The 19,535-nt window shown below is 38.2% G+C and overlaps 1 protein-coding gene across 11 annotated transcripts in view; it reads left to right on the forward strand.

The window, feature by feature from the left end:
• LOC127658714 (N-chimaerin) overlaps positions 1–19,535 on the forward strand; it is a 139,467-nt gene that overhangs the window by 96,892 nt on the left and 23,040 nt on the right. For all 11 annotated transcript variants that reach the window (XM_052148159.1, XM_052148166.1, XM_052148163.1 and 8 more), the window contains 4 exons: positions 1,381–1,458; positions 5,124–5,208; positions 15,564–15,737; positions 18,032–18,109. In XM_052148159.1, the coding sequence (XP_052004119.1) occupies positions 1,381–1,458; positions 5,124–5,208; positions 15,564–15,737; positions 18,032–18,109 (415 nt within the window). The remainder of the gene's footprint in view (positions 1–1,380; positions 1,459–5,123; positions 5,209–15,563; positions 15,738–18,031; positions 18,110–19,535) is intronic.

Consider the following 19,535-nt stretch of genomic DNA (forward strand, 5'->3'; position numbering starts at 1 on the left):
GAAAAAAAATCTAGATAAGCTATTAGCACATTTTTAACATACAAATAATGCTAAATACTATTTTAATTACTGGGAAATCTGTATCTGTATCCAGCTCTAATAATCATGATTATTTTATTATTATTATTATTTTTATCCATCGTTAGTTTCTTTTACATTTACATTTATGCGTTTGGCAGACACTTTTATCCAAAGCGACTTACAGAGCCCTTATTACAGGGACAATCCCCCCGGAGCAACCTGGAGTTAAATGCCTTACTCAAGGACACAATGGTGGTGGCTGTGGGGATCAAACCAGTGACCTTCTGATTACCAGTTTACCAGTTATGCACTTTAGACCACTACACCACCACCACTCCAAAAGGTACTTTTACAGTACCTTTTTCTCACAGTCTTGGATGAGCACGCTTCCATTATATTTAATTTACTTATAAACACCTTTTGTTATTTTTGAGTACTTTTAAATCACTTTCCATAAAATAGAATATTGTGATGTGATTTTCTACAGTTTAATGGTAATTATACATAAATGTTTGACAGCATATTGGTGCGGTTTTAGGACATTGATAAGATTGTGGCTTTGTGCTTTTATTAGTGGAGTATGAGCTCATTTATCTCTCATGACTCACCTCTCATCACCGCCCCACTCCTTATCATCTACCCCTATGCGTCTCTCTCTCTCTCTCTCTCTCTCTCTCTCTCTGCCCACTCATGCAGTGGATTGGGGAGGGGGATGGCCGCTGTAGAGGAGGGGTGAGTTCTCTGATAAACCGCATCCAGCTCTGCCGGGATTGGCTGGTTTGAGATGTGTAATTCAGTGTGACTGTCGCTGGGTCCTCCACCGCCCATCTCTCTCTCTCTTTGAGGCAGCGTTCCAGAGAGGATATCTGCTGCTTGCAGGCAGGACGGGATTAACTCAACGACTCACCTCATCTGCATATAGATGCTTAGGGAGTACGACAAACAGGGGCTTCACACATGCGCATTTAGTGGACAAACTGTCTGTGACAGACATCAGAGGACGCTTTCACACACACATACTTTGGGGAGGAAACTCTGTTTGTTCTATATTGGTTTGGCATCCTTATTCGCAGCTTTCCGTTAAACAATGTAGAATGGTCTGTTAAGGCAGTGGAAGGAAGTGTATCTTAGAGTCTGCATCATAGTCGGTCTCTTTGCCGTGGAATCGGTCTTTAAGTGTGGGAGATGCCGTCCCGTGAGTCCTACATGCTCCATAAGGAGGAGAAGTCCCTGGTGCACAAGGCCAAGGCAGAGGGCAAGGAGCAGGGGATGGTGGCCGTGGCTCTAGGGATGAAAATGAGTCCTCAGAAACCTCCTGCCGCTCTCTGGCAGCCTCTCAAACTGTTTGCTTATTCACAGCTCACGTCGCTGGTCCGCCGAGCCACACTGAAGGAGAGTGAACGCGCACCCAAGTACGAGAAAGTCCACAACTTCAAGGTAAGAGTACTCAAAAGTTGTTGGTTATGTGACTGAAACTTGTGTTTACATCAAGACTTTATTAAAGTATACACTGTACATAACTCTAAAGATTTAAAGCAAGATATATTTACCTGAGAAGAGAAATTCTGTAAGATAATTGTGGCTTGTTTTCAGAGAATATATCTTGAATTAAGTTTATTTTTCTTACCCCAAAATGAAGTTAAACCTCACTACATTTTGTTGATGAGAAGCATCTATTTACTAAAGGGTTAAGAGAAATAAACTAAATTCAAGATAAGTCTTTAAAAAGTCTTGCTGTTTTGTAATGTGTATTGTTTTACATATGTTTTGATATTTTTACTGGCAAATGATACAAAAATACTCATTTGACGTAAAAGTACTTTTACTTACATTCATTAACAGTTCATCTTAATATGGTTCAAATATAGCAACTAATATTGTTTATGGTCTCTATCTTAGTGTTCACTTGCGAGCTTTTCTTGAAACCTATCAAGAAAATGTCCTTGTCATATTTAACTCCAAATAAAAAAATGTACTTATGTAATTTTTCATTACCGTAACGCACCCAGTCGTTTTCTTTTACTATCCCCATTGTTTTCCATGATGATTCTCATTACCGAAACACACACACATATATATTTATTATTATTTTTCGCATTGCGGTAATGAGTGTATCATAATGACCATCTTTTTTCACATTGTGGTAATGATAGTTGGGGGGTAAAATGTGTTACTGCCATGAAAATTACATAAAAAATTGTAATGGTCCGAAATATATGCTTTATATTCAATGTCATTTCTTATTTCTATCTTTTGATTTTAGAGTAAACTAGGACATTTTTATGACACATTTCATGAGAATATTCCCACTTACTGTTTGGGGTGGATCAGAATTGTATTGCATTTTTACAAAGTTACTTAATTTTACAGTGATTCAGAACAATTTTGAGTAAACATTTGCTTGTTATGACTCACTTCTGGCACGTATGTTATGCAAATTGTACCCAAATGTGATTTAAAAACGTCTCCAGGGATGTGTTGTTGCCGTGGTAGCGGGTGCAGGCTCAGGAGAAGGTTTGATAAAGTTACCATAGTATGAGTAATGAATCGGTTTTAGACGGGTTATTTACAGGCAGTTTAGCCAGATGTTTAGAAAAGTGTAGGTTTTTCTGGGTTTGTATCAGACCCAGGATAAATGGAGGTAAAGAGATATAAACAGGCATTGATACAAAAAGAGAGAGAGAGAACTCTGTTTATACACAGAGCAGCACACCCAGAGAGTGAACCTTTAAAATATTCAGTGGACAAACATCAGCTGATTGTATCGATTCAATTCAGACAGGCAAAATTAAAACAAATACAAAACACGACTCAAGAAGAATAGACAAATCAACCTATTTCCAAATAATTAAGACACATTATAAACTGGCACCATATCTGACCAAATGAAAGACCACCATCACAGGAAGTTTCTAAAGAAGTATTGTGTGAGTGAGCACAGTCTGCTGTAGAGAAGGGTCAATACAGACAGAACTGGAGACCCAGAGAGGACAGAATGTGTTCACACTGAACTCAAGCAGTCACAGATGAACATTAGAAACACACTTTATACATTACTGTTACTCATTGTTCTCTGTAGTTACTTCTCTTTACACTTGATGCACTTAACCTGTATGCTTATTATTATTATTACAGAATGCTTTGGCAACATTGTACATTGTATGCAGTCATGCCAATAAAGAGAGAGAGAGAGAGAGGTTGTTTGGGGTGACAGATGGAGAGATTATAAACGAATATAGGATTTGTTAACATGGCAGTGTTTCCTCCTTTTGGATTCTATATTCAGCAGGTACTGCTGCTCCCTCTCTCCCCCGCCCCTCTCCTATATTTTCAGTTGGTCTGGAGTGTCCTGAGTGAGTCTGAGGTCCCGCACAACCTCACAGACTGCTGACTTCACAAAGAGCTCTTTCTACTCTTTTCTTTCTCTCACGCTTCTTTTTCTATTCATCTCGTGGTTATTAGTCATTTAACAGAAGCTTTCCCGATGCTCCCATACTTTAATTTCTGCTTTGACTCGTCTCATTTGGACATTTAGTGAAAGATCTTGGTTATTATTGCTAGACATTTAGATTAAAGCACCATTAGCCTTTTTACCCAATAAAACCCTATAAGTTAGAGGTCATTTACAGTCAGCCAGTTATTATCGAAACGTAAACCCCCAATGTGAAGCAGAGGGGGCTTTTATCACCTTATTTTGTAATAATGATGGGCTGTCTGTACATTGTCCTGCCTAACACATGGCTACTTAAATTAGTGAAACTGAAATAATGATTTGTTGAATTTATTTTATTATGTGAAACAAAAGGCATCCCATAGTAATTAAAGAAACATGAAAACATGCCAATAAGAAAGTGATCATTTAGTGATCATTATACTGAAATATGTGGCTGCAGAATTCAGCGATTGACCAATCAGAATCAATCCTCCTAAAAAGCTGTGCAAAAATAGGAATTAACATTTTAAAAATATCAGAAAAAGAAGCGCTGTCAATTTAACATGTTAATTCAGTGTGATTCATTAAATAAAATAAATATTATATAAAAATGTTGCGATGAAATATTTTTTTTTACCATCAAAACAATTCTAGCTTGAAGTACCAACTTCAGGGTGAATTCACTAAACAATGGCGGTTTGTGGTATTTTATTACAAAAACCTACCCTTATTTCCTATCAACCCACAATGAACTCTGAGCAGGCGCAGTAATCATCGCTGAAAGTCTTCATGGTGGCGTAGTGACTGTCTCAATCCGGGTGACAGAGGATGAATCTCGGTTGTCTCCGCATCTGAGACCGTCAATCCGCGCATCTTATCACATGGCTTGTTGAGCGTGTTGCCACAGAGACCTAGTGCGTGTGGAGGCTTCATGCTATTCTCTGCGGCATCCATGCACAACTCGCCACACACCCTACTGAGAGCGAACCACATTATAGTGACCACGAGGAGGTTACCCCATGTGACTCTACCCTCCCTAGCAACCGGGCCAATTTGGTTGCTTAGGAGACCTGGCTGGAGTCACTCAGCACGCCCTGGATTCAAATTCGCGAACTAGCGAACTCCAGGGGTGGTAGCCAACGTCTTTACATCCTTTCAATGTAAAGTAGGCTCATTATTTTGCTGACATTTTGCAAAGTTTTCTTTTAACAGCTAAAATGTGTACATTTTTAATCATCTTTTGATAAGTAGGGCACTTCTCAGTATAGTCTGCTGGTGTCAGTTTCATGTACACTGATTTCATCATCTACAGTAAGATGCAAACCCTTCCAGTTTCCTCTGCCAGACCTAGAGGGGCTGCAACAGGAGCTCAGAGCACCAGCGGTCCGACCCATAGGACGTGTTTCCACATTTTTGATTGGACGAGCTGTTACCTGGTGGAGAGGAGAGAGCAGGGCTTGATTAATGTTCTCTCTCTCTCTCTCTCTCTCTCTCTTTCTCACTCTCTCTCTCTGCTGATTAATTGTGATTGGATTAAACAGCAGTCAGATTTGGCATGGCTCTAGCGTCTCTGATCACACATTAATCTTTATTAGCAGGTTTACAAGTCTAATTGGAGCAGAAGTTATTAGTGTGTTGTATATGATTGTGTTTGGATGTTGTATCACAGGTGCACACCTTCAGAGGGCCACACTGGTGTGAGTACTGTGCCAACTTCATGTGGGGACTCATCGCTCAAGGAGTCAAATGTGCAGGTAAATGAACAGACAAACCCAAATGCAATCATAGTTTCCAACATAATTCCACAGTTTAAACAAGTATTGTTTCTTATGTAAAGCCATAATATAATGTAATGTAATATTATATAATATGAGATATGATATGATATATTTGATCTGACCTTCCAACAGTCACACTTCACTCATACAATCAAAGTAGCTTTCTGAAGCATCATTTAAATGTATTTTCAGTGGAGGTTAACACCATGCACATTTCTATATTACTAGAAGAACATAAGCACTGTGGCTCTGTGGCATTATCCACATTGCTCTGTTTGGACAGCCCAACACTGGCTCAAGCAATAACATGCTTTAGCCACCACTTTTTCAGCTGTCTTGGTTCCAGATGTTTTTTTCCATATTTTTATTTTTTTCATAGACTACATAAAATCCTTTTTAAAACAGTTCTAAACCATGAGCCAAACCAACCAGCTCCGAGGTGAATCACAACATTAGATACTTTTATTTGAAGCAAAAAAGTATTTGAAAATTGGACAAAAAGACAAAGGTGTGCACTCAATGTCTGTCATGAGGAAATGAACTACAATCCCATGAAGCATTGCGAATGATGTAATGATTGAAAAATATAAAAGTATTGATATCAATTTGTTTATTGTTTTAAAATAGTTGCTAAATATTCAGACATATTTATAAATAAACTAGTAGTTTCACAGTTTATGTGGTCACCGCAGAGCTCTTTTGGTGCACTTTGTTAGCCGCAGTTATCTGATTGGTGGATCCTTCTCTTCAGGATCATGAGTAGTTTATTTTTTCACCACAAATGTAGCATTTAAACACAAGTTAAAAATAGTGTGGACTGATGGTGTCAACAAAAAAATATACCATCGATTAACAACCTCAGTGCTCACAGTAGGTCTGTCTTTAAAGATGTATATGTATTAATTACAAATGAATTCCCCTATGGAAAGTGAATGGGATTTTTACCTCTGAAACAGACAGTGGGGCGTGGCTAGCTGTTTTGCTGATCAACGGCAGTGTTAGAGAAACCTGTTTGAAAACAGTCATTATATTTGCAAATCTATTCAGGTCTACTAATGCGCAGAACTTACAGATTTAAGAGGAAGGTTTCTTGCATAAAATAACTGTACCAGAATCAGCCAACTGTTCCACAACAACACTAATATTTTCAAACATCCTAACTTCTGTCAACCAAAACTATGCAAGTATGTCCTCCAGGACTACACGTGGAGGCGCATACTTGATGTCGCTTATCAGCCATCAATTGCTACATATACATTCATATGATTTTATAGAGGGTGTAGGAATGATTTGAAAAGTGGGCTAGACACATTAAGGACAACGGTCTTAAAACAGCAATGATTACAGGGTCTCCCAAGAAGTGGACATCCACTAGATTTATGATGATTGCTACACCCCTGTGTTTGTAATATAATGTGTGTGTTAACCTGTACTCTCAAAGCACCCTCTAAAGTGTTCAGTAGTTTCTTCTGAGTGCATTAGGCCAGATTAGGGCTTGTATAAGGGACTGAAGGGAGGATTCTTCAGTATGGCTCTGATGATACTGCAGTGATACTTGTGTTTATTCACACACATGATGAGTTTGGAGTGCTTGATATTCAGAGCTCATATAGGTCACTATGTTCACTCTGCCTGATGTATATGTGAATGCTCATTAGCCTGTAGAGTGAACATAGACTGGCCTACATCCAGAGGAAACCGATTTTTCTGAGCAGTGAAATGAGCACATCACAGACAGAAAAAGACATTTCGAATATACTTTGGATCCCTTGTACAGAGAAACATTGGTAGTGGAGATGAAATACAGTTGGGAAGTTGACATGCTATAGTCCATGTAAGACTATTTTAGACAGCATTTGGCTAATGTTTTTATACTTATTACAGTGCGCATGCAGCTTTTAGGAGCTCATATTAATTGAGAGACTACATGGAATATTTGTACTTTCAAAAAATTCATTTGTCACACAGCAGGACCATTTAAATTGAACTAATGATGGCATAAATGTGATTTACAACCATTACACTTCCCCATAAACCTTCATAGAAATATGAACCTAAAATGTTTAAAGTTCAGGGACACATTAAGCATCAACTACCCACATAGAAATAGATCATTTGAAAAGAATTTCCCTTTTTCATTTAAGCATCATTCGAGGATTGTGCTTCTTTTTTATCATCCTTCATTTTATTTAGCATTTCTTTCATTAATTTTTTACTTTATTGCTAGTTTAAACTAATCATTGTTTTCATCCTGTAATAGTTTTCTTTATCACACCTTTTTTTTTTTTTTTTCATTGCATACAAACAATTGGCTGTTTTTAACTCATTAGCTGTAAATATGGCTTCGTTCTTCTGCAAGGAAAGAACTTGGTCGGTTGTGTGTCATTTAATTATTTATTTATTGGAAATGTGAGCGACACATATGTTTTCATGAACGAGCCTCATGCATAATGGATGAATCTATTCTGAAAGCAGCTTGTGTTCAAAAACCTTTTATTCTAAGACCTCTTTTACGCTACTTGTTTCCACCTCATTTTCTCACCTCTCCCCCTCTCTCCCTCTCTCTCCCTCTCTCTCGTTCTCTCTCTCTCATTCTGTGATGCCACCAGAAACTAGGGCAGTGAAATCTTATTTGACATAGATATTTGCATTCAACGTTGTGTGTGTGTGTGTGAGAGAGAGAGAGAGAGAGCGAGAGACTGTGAGCTGTTATTTTGGCTTGCTGCCAGTGTGCCAGCCCCAGTGCCCAGGCATGTTGTGCCACATTGCCTCATAAGAGGATAAATCCCGCCTCCTCTCCCTCGGCCGAGTCCATCATGGTAGAGACTGAAAACAAAGCTGGCATATCTTTATAATTAGAAGAGGGGCTGAGAGCTCACAAGCAGCTCCACTTCACACACACACACACACACACACACACACACACACACACACAAATTAAAATTCACGGCTCATAGGCGCACTGGGTCACAGAGTGCATGTGAGAGGGAATTTCAGGATAGAGATGCAGCATTGAATCAAAATACTCTCACAATGGAATAAGAAGAACTCTGAATAGACTGTGATATTTGCCTTCATTACAGTTTTGGGTAGCACTTTAAATAAAATCTGTACATGTAATGCATTATAAAGGTATTGTAGTTATTCTAAATCGCATATGAATTATTCTGCATATTCTAAATTCTGGTCATTAAGGTATTGCGAGTTTTCTAGAAAGTTCTTCTCTTATCACTCTGTGATCTCCATTAGTGAGCTAATAAAATAATTTCAACTCAAATACAATTTTGGATGTGCATTTGTTTATTTGGTAAGTAGTCAGACAGTCATTTTTGCAATATAAACACCAACAGAACTCAAGACACAAACCGGAGGTTGAATTCAGCTGTTTCTGGAGATAACATAAGTTCAATGCAAATCAATAGTTCATGTTCATTTATTTATTTATTGGTAGGTAGACATGTGATAAGTGCTGAGCATTCAGAAAGTATTCGGACCCCTTCATTTTTTGCACATTTTGTTATGTTGCAGCCTTAAGGCCTTTTCACACTAAACATGAACCTTCGACGGGATTTCTCACCACCATTACATTTTTTTTACGGAAACAATAGATTCCCAACAAGCTCTTCACACCTTAGACTACACTGATGTGAGTGTGTCCTGATAGTCATCTCTTCACCTGAGGGTAAGGGGGTCACTAGGGATCAGCCGACCTCAGCTGACAGAAAGAATGCATTAGAGACGTGCCCTCTTTTAGTGCCCGTCTCCTCTAATTATCAGATCCCTCGCTCTTTTTCTTCAAAAATAATTACAGTTCTGTATGTCTGATGACAACGGAGCTGCTCATGGGGCCGTTTTTTAATCACACACACTGCAGAATCTTTACATAAGTCAACCAGATTTAATTCAGTATTTGCATTGAAATATTTAGAATAGACTTCATTCTAATTATAGGAGATAAAGGGGGAATAATTATCCACACTTATTGTGTTTTAGGCCTATGACACAGTACTCATATTTATATCCAGATCTATTAATTTATTCAAAAATACTTTTAAAATGCAATTTATACAGACAATGATGTCACCTCCTGTTTTCAATTTCTAAATTATAATTTCTTTTTTGTCAAATTGGTCAGTGTGTTTTAACCATCCTGAGATTGTAATGAGGAAAATGTTTCTGATTCCCGCTTGATTATGTGCCACGGTTGTTAAAAATGTCAGAAAATGTGACTTCCTGATAATGCAAGGTTAGTTCAGGTTGTCAAATGGTATATCTCCAAAACACTTCATGATATTAATGATTTTTAAAAGCACTGAAACAACACCTATTCTATGATTAACATATTTTCAATTTCAAAATAATACTTTTTTATATATTTTTTCATCAAATATGTCAATGTGGTGTAACCATCTTGAAATCATAATGATCATAATTTTATATATATATATAACTTCGGTTGGCGAAGTGACTCGCCACAATCCGGGAGGTGGAGAATGAGTCTCAGTTGCCTCCATGTCTGAGACCGTCAATCCATCTTATCGCGTGGCTGGTTGAGCGTGTTGCCGCAGAGATGTAGCGCAAGTGGAGGCTTCACGCTATTCTCCGCGCCATCCATGCACAACTCCCCACGCGCCCCACAGAGAGTGAGAACATTATAGTGACCACGAGGAGGTTACCCCATGTGACTCTACCCTCCCTGGCAACCCAATTTGGTTGTTTAGGAGACCTGACTGGAGTCACTCAGCATACCCTGAATTCGAGATGAATTAAACCTTGAACATGTCCCTTTATTGATAAATATGAGAAATTCTTGAAAAAGTATGTTTTATTTTTCAGAAGTTTAAAAACCAAAACGTCACCGAATTATAGGAGTGACCCAAAAAAACAAAACATGAAACCAACATGAATACACAGATTGCATTTTTAAGGATTTGGCACATGTATTTAAAACTAAACTTTCCTTTACATCGTCTTGTACGTCCTTATTTGTCATTGGCCCTTTCATAGACGATCAGAAGTTGATAAAAGAGTTTAGAATTAATCTTACGGGTTGAAATCTTAAAGGCAGCTGGAGTGTAGAGTGTCTGTTCTACTTACTGCAGGAAATGAGGTCTGCTGTAGCCTGCAGGACGGACAAACACTGCCCACTACACCATTATGTGCCAGCACAGATCTGAAGAGGAATACAGACAGCTCATGCTGTTCGGTCTCTCTCTCCTCCAGGTCACATTGAGTCGCTCACTGGGTGCTCCTCACATTAAACACATCTGTCCTGGGCTCTCTGTTCTATATTTTTCCTTCCTAATGTTCCCTCCCTTTCACTTTTCAGTCTCCGTTTTCTGTAATTCACCATTCCTCTCTCTGGTACCTGCTTTGTAGCAGCTGGCCCATATAGGAGGCCACATTATATATTAATGAGCTAATTTGCCTACATTTGCATAATGTTGGCAAATTTGCAGTCTGTCTGGACTGGCTGGATGAGGGGGGATGGGATAGTGTTTGCTGTTTAAAATAACTCAATTAGCTGTTTTCAAGTTAAAGCTAATGTGTGTCATCTTTTCGATGTTAAAACACTTATTCCAATTGAATGTGCAGACGCAAGTACACCATTCATGTGTTTCCCTAAGAAGTGTAAATACTGTCAAATGATTGATCATTTGATTACTGTCAAATGAGTAGCCTGACAGCAACATTGGTGCAACCATTGTCCTGAGTTTGGGGTGCAACTCTCTGTTTGTGTGCACAATGGAACTGTTTAAGAAACCTGTTTGAAAACGGTTATTTTTTCAATTTGACTTGGTGACACTAGTGGTGCAAAAATTACACACAGCAGGCCTCGATCATGAAACATTATCAGGACAAATTTCTGTGTAAATAATTCATCACAGTTGTGAAATACCAAAACTTCATGGCCATTCCCACTGACTTCACGCTTCTGACTTCAAGCCTAGCATTGTGCTTTTTGCTAGTGCTCTTAGAATAGGGCCCCATATGTTACCGTTATGAATGGTTTTCATTCTGCTCATTTTTCATAAATGAGGCATTGGCTTATGTTTTCAAGAGACCAATTAGGTGTGTTTATTCAGAATTGTGTCTCCTAAAACACCATTATTTCCATTTAAATTACTAATTGTTAAAAAATATATTTTGATTATTTTGTACTATTAGCTATAAATAATTGACTATTGTTTATTTCATTTTTTCTGCATTCTATATGCATAACACTCCAGATTTTCAGAGATTTATTTTTAAGGATTATGAAGCTATTCGCTATGTGCACAGGTGACGCGACGAACGTTCGAAATCTGCGTGGTGGGCGGGGGGACTTCCGGTTTAGGTTACTACCGGTATTTCCGATGTAGATGTTGTGGAAGAGTGAGTGGCAAGCTATCAGTGAGTACCGTATGTAAAATGTTAACAGTAAATAAGAAACGTCTTACATATCAGTATCAAATTGGCAACTCTAAATTACATTGTAGTGTTCCTCGATGTGCCGTTTCATCGAGGTATAATTCTGAAGTTTTCATCGTTTTCCGCATCAGCCTGAGGTACGAGCTCAGTGGCTTGTCAAGATAAGACGCGAGAACTTCACTCCTACCGATAACACCCGGGTATGCAGTCGACATTTTAAGCTAGAAGATTTCATCATAACCACAGGACGCCGAAAACTTTTTCAAGGAGCTGTGCCATTAAATTTTTGTTTACCAGCGCCAAGGACTGTATTTTTCTCTATGAGCTTCCATATACTGCTTATATATTTTGTAATTTACTATGCTGTTTGTTTTTTTGTATCTTGTGATATACCTTTCAGAAAATTGTCTGAAATATTGACAATGTTTACATGTCATTTATTGTCTTTTACACTGCCAGGAGGAACACAAATACATGAGTTAATTCAGACATTTATTATACAAAGACACAAGCTGTCATACTACACTCAACAATAACATGGCTCCTATAATTGTAACATTGTGATGCAACGTTTGACATTTTGTATGAGTTTGTAGATAACTAGTCCACATAACTGCACATAATACAGTACTCAACAGTACTTTAATGCTTCTTTGCACTTCTGGTTGGATGTCAACTGCATTTCATTGGCTCTGTCCCTGTACTCTGCTAAATGACAATAAAATTTAATGTAATCTAATAACTACTAACACTGAATTCATAATAACAAAAGGTACCTTGTATAGGTTTGTTGTTTATGTACATACATGTGCATTTCTTGAAGAGAACTATTTACATTGATTTTCACACAAACACATGTTTTGTACAGTCTGATACAGTAATGCAACATTATGATTAAGGCTCTGCCAGCCACACAGGAGCACTCGACCTCATAGAGCTGAACAGGGGTGGAGTCTTCTAGGACAATCTTTTAAAAAACAAAAAAGTGTGTTATAATCAGCAGAGATCACAAACTGATCAGATATCTCAAAGTCAAAAGTGCATTTTGCATTATTTTTCAAGTTAGCTACTATGAGTTAGAGAATGAGGTTACTTTAGGGTTAGTAAGAAAGTAAGTAAGTTAAACACAACACAATATAAACAGCAAAGCAACTGTCTCAACAACCAGCTTCTGGGGTTTCATATAGGAATGGTAGGTCTACTAGAACACTAATAGGGCAGGCACGTGTCATCATAGTGTTACCTACTTCAAACGTTTGGCTAGCTAGATAGTTGTCTAAGATGTTCAACTTGTTTAGGTAATTATACATTTGTTTGCCAGTTTAACCCATCATTGCCAAATTGAAGCCCCAGAACAGAACTGGTTGGATCAGACGAACAACTGAACTGTCTTTCATCCTACTCTGATGGTGTGAGGTTTCTCATGTTTCCTCAAAGATCTATGACAGGTAGCACGGATGCTGACTCTCCTTGTCTGTCTTTACTTGATACTGGGGATAACCAAATACTGTTAATACATGTAACTGAACAACACAAGTCATTAGTATATGGGTGATTCTTAGACTATGGGCACTTTTATGTACTTTGTAACCAAAAATGTCATTTTTTAAAAATATGACCAAAGTACAATTGATATGGATTGCAAGAGTAGATTTGTGTAATACTTTTTATATTATAATACATTACAATACTTTTTATATTTAGATTATAATATTATTTTTATTTCTAAATTATACTTTTATATTAATTGATTTCATTTAGATGAATGAAAATTCAATTTTGTTGCATCATTTATTGCTTATATTTTTGCCTTGCCATCAGTTGTGTCAGTTATTTACACGCACTGTAACCGTTCATCTTTGAGACAAATCAGTTGTATACATCAAACTCAGCACTACACTAAAAACAGTTGTGGTTATGTTTAATGGCTTTGTGAATTGAGTTTACTGAGTGTGATGAGTTTAATTGTTTTTCTAATAAACATCTCCACTGTTTCTCTACATTCACGTTAATTCATTGTAATTTCCATCACCACCCACATTTTTTAAAAATATTTAAAAAGTTCTCATCACACATTAAAAATGTATCCACAATTTACTGAGATCATGCTCTACTTAATATAAAAATGCAAGTAATTTATTTTCTAATAAGCTCTTGCCCAAACCAGTATTACATTTCAGAGTGTGACAGGTGCACAGTTCACCGTTTGGTCCTTAGGGCAGTTAATTTATCTCATTGACAAATGTATAATTATTGTACATTGTGGAAAAACTGATAAAACTAGTTACAAAAATGATCCTAGACAATTCTTGACTGACATAAGTTATTCTGTTTTTAAATAACAGCATTGAGATGTGGTGGAAATGACATTTCACTGCTGTTATCTAAAAACAGAATAACTCATAACTTCTTAGTTATGAAACTAACACAGTCTCATAACTTCTCTTGTAATCTAAGTTTGTCCTCTTACAGACCTTAAAACTAGACAAATAATTTAAACTTATGAGACGGTGTTACGTGACTTTTGAACAAGTTTTTTTATTCAACTTCACAAGCCTAAAAGTGCCCCTTGTTGAAGAAACGCCCATACATTTATTCAATGTCAGATAGTAAAATGAACATATAATAAACCACATGTGACCAACAACTAAAATTAATCGTTTAGTAAGTATTTTGTAAAGGTTACTTTCTAGCCTAACGTCACCTAGCATCGTCGCTAACGTTAGGGCTACAGCTAGCTAAAGACATAGCATAACTTACCTTCATAATTGTCAATGAATGAAGAGACGTATATCTTGAAACCCTTTTCCCTCTTGCTCTTGGGAGCCGATGATGACGCTTGAATTATTCGGTGTACGTCATTTATCGTTATCCTTGGCAGATGTTGAAGGGATCTGGTGTAGAAAGCCATGTTTATCTGGTCCTAGTCTTACCTGACAGTTACCGGCGTCGTCGATGAACCTAACGTAGCGTTAGACCGGAAATACCATCGCCCACCAGTGACGTCTGACAATCATGGAACGTTCGTAAAATCAACTAGCCAATTAGGTGCCTGAAATTGTTCATGCATTTTTTATTAGGAGCCATTTGTATTGCTGATATGTTCTGTCATTTTCAAGGTGACTCTTGAAATCTGCCAATCAGAAAGTGTTGAAATGACCTATCAGAGGTCAACAGAGGTCACTGATTAAGCAGAATGAAAGCTCAGCATCCTGGAAAAATACTGGGTCTAATTTAACCAGACAATATCAACCTCAGGATCGATAACATCCGCCTCAAAACTGCTGCTCTGTACACAAGACACTTATTCACTGATTTCAGCATATCACTGAACATACTGTGTGCACTTACTGTTGTATTATTTACTGGTTTATTGCAGTAATTTAAGAGCTGCAGATTCTGCAATTAATTCAGCTTGAATCGCTTAGGTTTGTGCTGTCTGTTTTCTATCATCTAGTTGTTTAATTAAAAAGATTATATTTTGAAAATGTTATCATTCTAATATTTGCATACTGAACTGTATTTAGTCCTCTTTCTTGCATTTATTTTCTTACTGAATTGGGATCAGTCTTTTCGTTAACCTCATTAACCATCTATAGCAGCACTTACACAGCAAAAACTTGCATGTTAGAGGTCTAGAGCATGTTTACATAGTAAAACAATTGGAAAAACAGCGCAGACGGATGCAAAACGCATTCGATGTGAACTGCCCTTTATGTGTACAAAATTCATTTTGAGTGTCATTTGCAAAGAACAAAAAACTGGATTGGTTATACTTGTGGGGAATGCAAATCTAGTTTACTCTTAAACGGCATTAATAATGAACTTAATGAAGATTGGAATAGACACGGTTTACCGTAAGTTCCCGTGTATTCAGCTGAACTATACAGTATTTGATCTTTCTGTCTGTTTGTCCTCAGATTGTGGCTTGAACGTTCATAAGCAGTGCTCCAAGATGGTGCCAAATGACTGTAAACCAGACCTGAAACACGTGAAGAAGGTTTACAGCTGTGACCTCACTACTCTCGTCAAAGCTCATAACACAAAACGACCCATGGTGGTGGACATGTGCATTCGTGAGATCGAATCACGAGGTTAGACAACGTCCCATGTTTTTTTTTATTTTTTAATGGATGTAACGTTATGATGTAATGGATGTAAATCCATTGGCAGTACTTTCTTAAAATCCACATGACATTAGCAACCCGTCTTACTTCCATAATGCCCCATATTTCCAATTGAAGGTTAATTAACAGTATAATTCTCATTGGGAGTTGATGATATCCTGAAAAGTTTTTTTTCTTCACTCTTTTCACCCCAATTTAGAATGCCCAATTCCCAATGTGCTCTTAAGTACTCGTGGTTGCGTAATGACTCACCTCAATCTGGGTGGCGGAGGACGAATCTCAGTTGCCTCCGCGTCTGAGACCGTCACATCTTATCACATGGCCTGTTGAGCGCATTACCACGGAGACATAGCACGTGTGTAGTAGGGCTGGGATAAACGATTATTTTTTAAACGATTAATCTAGCGATTTATTTTTTCGATGCATCGATTAATCTAGCGATTCATTTTTCCAGTCCGATTCGATTTCGATTATCTCCCCATTAATTGACTAATAGCAATTTATACATGTTGATTTACATATCTGCATGAAAAAAACATGAATTCCTTAACATTGCAATATATGTTTATTGCTCTTAAAATTCCAAAATAAAAGACTATACAAGTGCAAAGTAATGCATTCTTAGTCAGAGGTAGCATTCAATAAAACCTTGATGCCTTGAAAACACATAGGCCTAGCTTACTGAAAAAAAGTGCATCTTGTAATTCTTCTTTCAGATTAAAATAACAACAATTTGATGTCTAGCATTCAATAAAAAAAATAAAAAGGTCACCCAAAATACTTCTTTAGAGCAATTGAAAGAATACAGTAACCAATGTAAACTTGAGGGCTGTAAGCTAATACAGAGAGTGCTTTTCCAACAAAAAATAGGAGCCAGCAGCCTGTCATGGCGTCCTTCCTGAACCAACAGAATTGAACATTTATGTTGAAAACACATAGGTCCTAGCTTACTGAAAAAAGTGCATCTTTTAATTCTTCATTCACATAAAAATAACAACAACATAGTAATACACTCTGCCACTCACCTTTTTCATAAACTCAAAATTCAAAAATAAAATTCAAGTAAAAGTGTACAAGAGCAAAATAATGCATTCTGATGTCTAGCATTCAATAAAAAAATAAAAAGGTCACCCAGCCACCCTTTCTTAGAGCTATTGAAAGAATACAGTAACTATTGTAAACTTGGGGCTTTAAGCTAATACAGAGTTATTTTCCAACAAAAAATAAACATTCAGAATTCAACATTTATGTTGAACATAGGGCTAGCTTACTGAAAAAAAGCATCTTCATTCACATGCAAATAACAACTTGCACTCTGACACTTTCCTTTCACCTTAAGAATACTGTGTGTGTGCGCGCGCGTGTGTGTGTGCGCGCGCGCGTGTGTGCGAGCGTGTGTGCCGGGTGGCGCCTCTTCAGGTGCTGGTGCATTGCCGTGGTGCTAGAATGGAAGGCCATCTCCATTTTGCAAAGATGCCATATCACGGAATTGTTTCCATTTAAATTAAAGAATTCCCATAATTTAGAGGAACGAGTGCGTGCAGCCTTGCACTTCTGATAGTTTGAGGAGCCACTCATGTTGCTACTACTCTCCGGCGCCGCCATCTTTGTTTTGGGTCTGACGAATCGACGCGCATATTTTGCGCCGATGTATTTTTTGCGTCGACGTCATCGACGCAAGTGTGGAGGCTTCACGCTATTCTCTGCGGCATCCACGCACAACTCACCACGCACCCCACCGAGAGCGAGAGCCATATTATAGCGACCACGATGAGGTTACCCCATGTGACTCTACCCTCCCTAGCAACCGGACTAATTTGGTTGCTTAGGAGACCTGGGTGGAGTCACTCAGCATGCCATGGATTCAGACTCACGACTCCAGGGGTAGTACTCCACTTCAGTACTTGCTGAGATACCCAGGCCACTCATTTGTTAACATTAACCATTTCGCTTTCACAGCCTTCGTGACATCAATGGAAAAGGAAAGATTTTTGAGATTCAGAGCAAGTTTTATATGAACGTACACAATAAGACCAGGAACATGTATTAAAAAAATAAGCTTTCATTTTTATATAATGTTGCCCGAAAATGACACTGAATCAGCAGGAAACGTTAAACCGCTCTAACAAAAAAGTACCAAAAATTACCTGGCTGAATGGAACTACCTTGTTTTTTTTTTTATGGAAATGGTTGTCAAATGCCATTTTGTATGTATTAATACTAGCATAAAATGGTCTTAAATGAACTTTCTTGTCTCTCAGGTCTGAAGTCAGAGGGTCTCTATCGGATCTCTGGATTCAGTGATTTAATTGAAGATGTGAAGTTGGCATTTGACAGAGGTAAGTGACCTTACACGGCCATTTTCTCCATTACTCCATTGGACGCCCTTGCAACGATCAGGTGTTGATTTGGCTGACGTCATTGGACTTCCTGTTTCTGACGGCACAGCACGCACGCACGCTGCACGAGAGTTTGTTTGTGGCCTGCTTAGCACTGCTTATTCTCATACGTTCAACGTTATAGTCATCGTTCATAGTTATATCCTTTGTCATTTTACCGCGTCGTTCATAGTTATATCCTTTGTCATTTTACCGCTTTTTCTCCCGTTTCATCTGCGTGTATTTTACCGGTTGCTGCTGACACCTAGCTAGAGTCTGTGTTTGTAGCCTTTAATCCTTAAACATCTGCCATTTTTAAGCACGCATCGGGTCTTCCCGTATTATTCTCTTATCGGGATTCAACTGCGCGCATATTCCATCTGTATCCGCATTCTATTTTTTATCGCGGTTAAACTGCATGCATTTTTTCAGCGCGCACCCGTTTTTTCTCCTCTGCGGTACACAGATTATTGCATCGATCTCAAAGCACCGCTTATCAAGAACAACCACCACCAACAACAAACAATTTTGTGAGGGATTCAAATCAATCTCAAAACCCTCACCGCTCAGGAACAACGAACAATTTGCGGTAAGTCATGGCATTGGCTCATGTTATTTGTTTATGCATTGCATGTCACATGTTTAAATAGCCTCCTCCTTCAGCAGTGAGGGATTCACTTGTGATAAATGTAAGGAATTAGTCAGGCTGACGGAGAAGGTTAATGAGTTAGAGACTCGCATCCGAACGCTAGTAGAGGTCAGTGAGAAAGAGAAGCCGTTAGATACTGTTTCGGATGCGGGCAGTACAGACAGCAACACACACTTTGGTTCCGGTTATAGAGCCCCTGCAGCAGGGCATTTGGGTGACGTCTCGGCGGCATACTCGTTCAGCAAAGAGACACCACTCTCCCGCTCCTGTTAGGGTTTCCAATAAATTCTACCCACTCAGTGATACACCCACTGAGAATCATATTGAAAAACGTTGTTATCGGTGATTCTATTGTAAGGAATGTGGAAATAGAGACTCCAGCCACTATTGTTAATTGCATTTCGGGGGCCAGAGCGTCTGACATCAAATCAAATTTACAAGTGCTGGCTAATGCTAAACGTAGAGTTTCTAAAATTGTTATCCATGTCGGCACTAACGATGTCCGGCTTCACCAGTCGGAGATCACTAAAGATAATGTTAAAGAGGTGTGCAAATTTGCAAAAACGATGTCAGACACTGTAATATGCTCTGGTCCCCTCCCTGCTCGTCGTGGTGACGAGGTTTATAGTATATTAGTGTCACTGAATGGCTGGATGTCTGAGTGGTGTCTGCAGAATAAAATTGGATTTATAGACAATTGGAAATGTTTTGGGGGTAGACCTGACCTGCTAAAGAGAG

Source organism: Xyrauchen texanus, chromosome 18 (assembly GCF_025860055.1).
Source record: "Xyrauchen texanus isolate HMW12.3.18 chromosome 18, RBS_HiC_50CHRs, whole genome shotgun sequence".
Lineage (NCBI taxonomy): Eukaryota > Metazoa > Chordata > Actinopteri > Cypriniformes > Catostomidae > Xyrauchen > Xyrauchen texanus.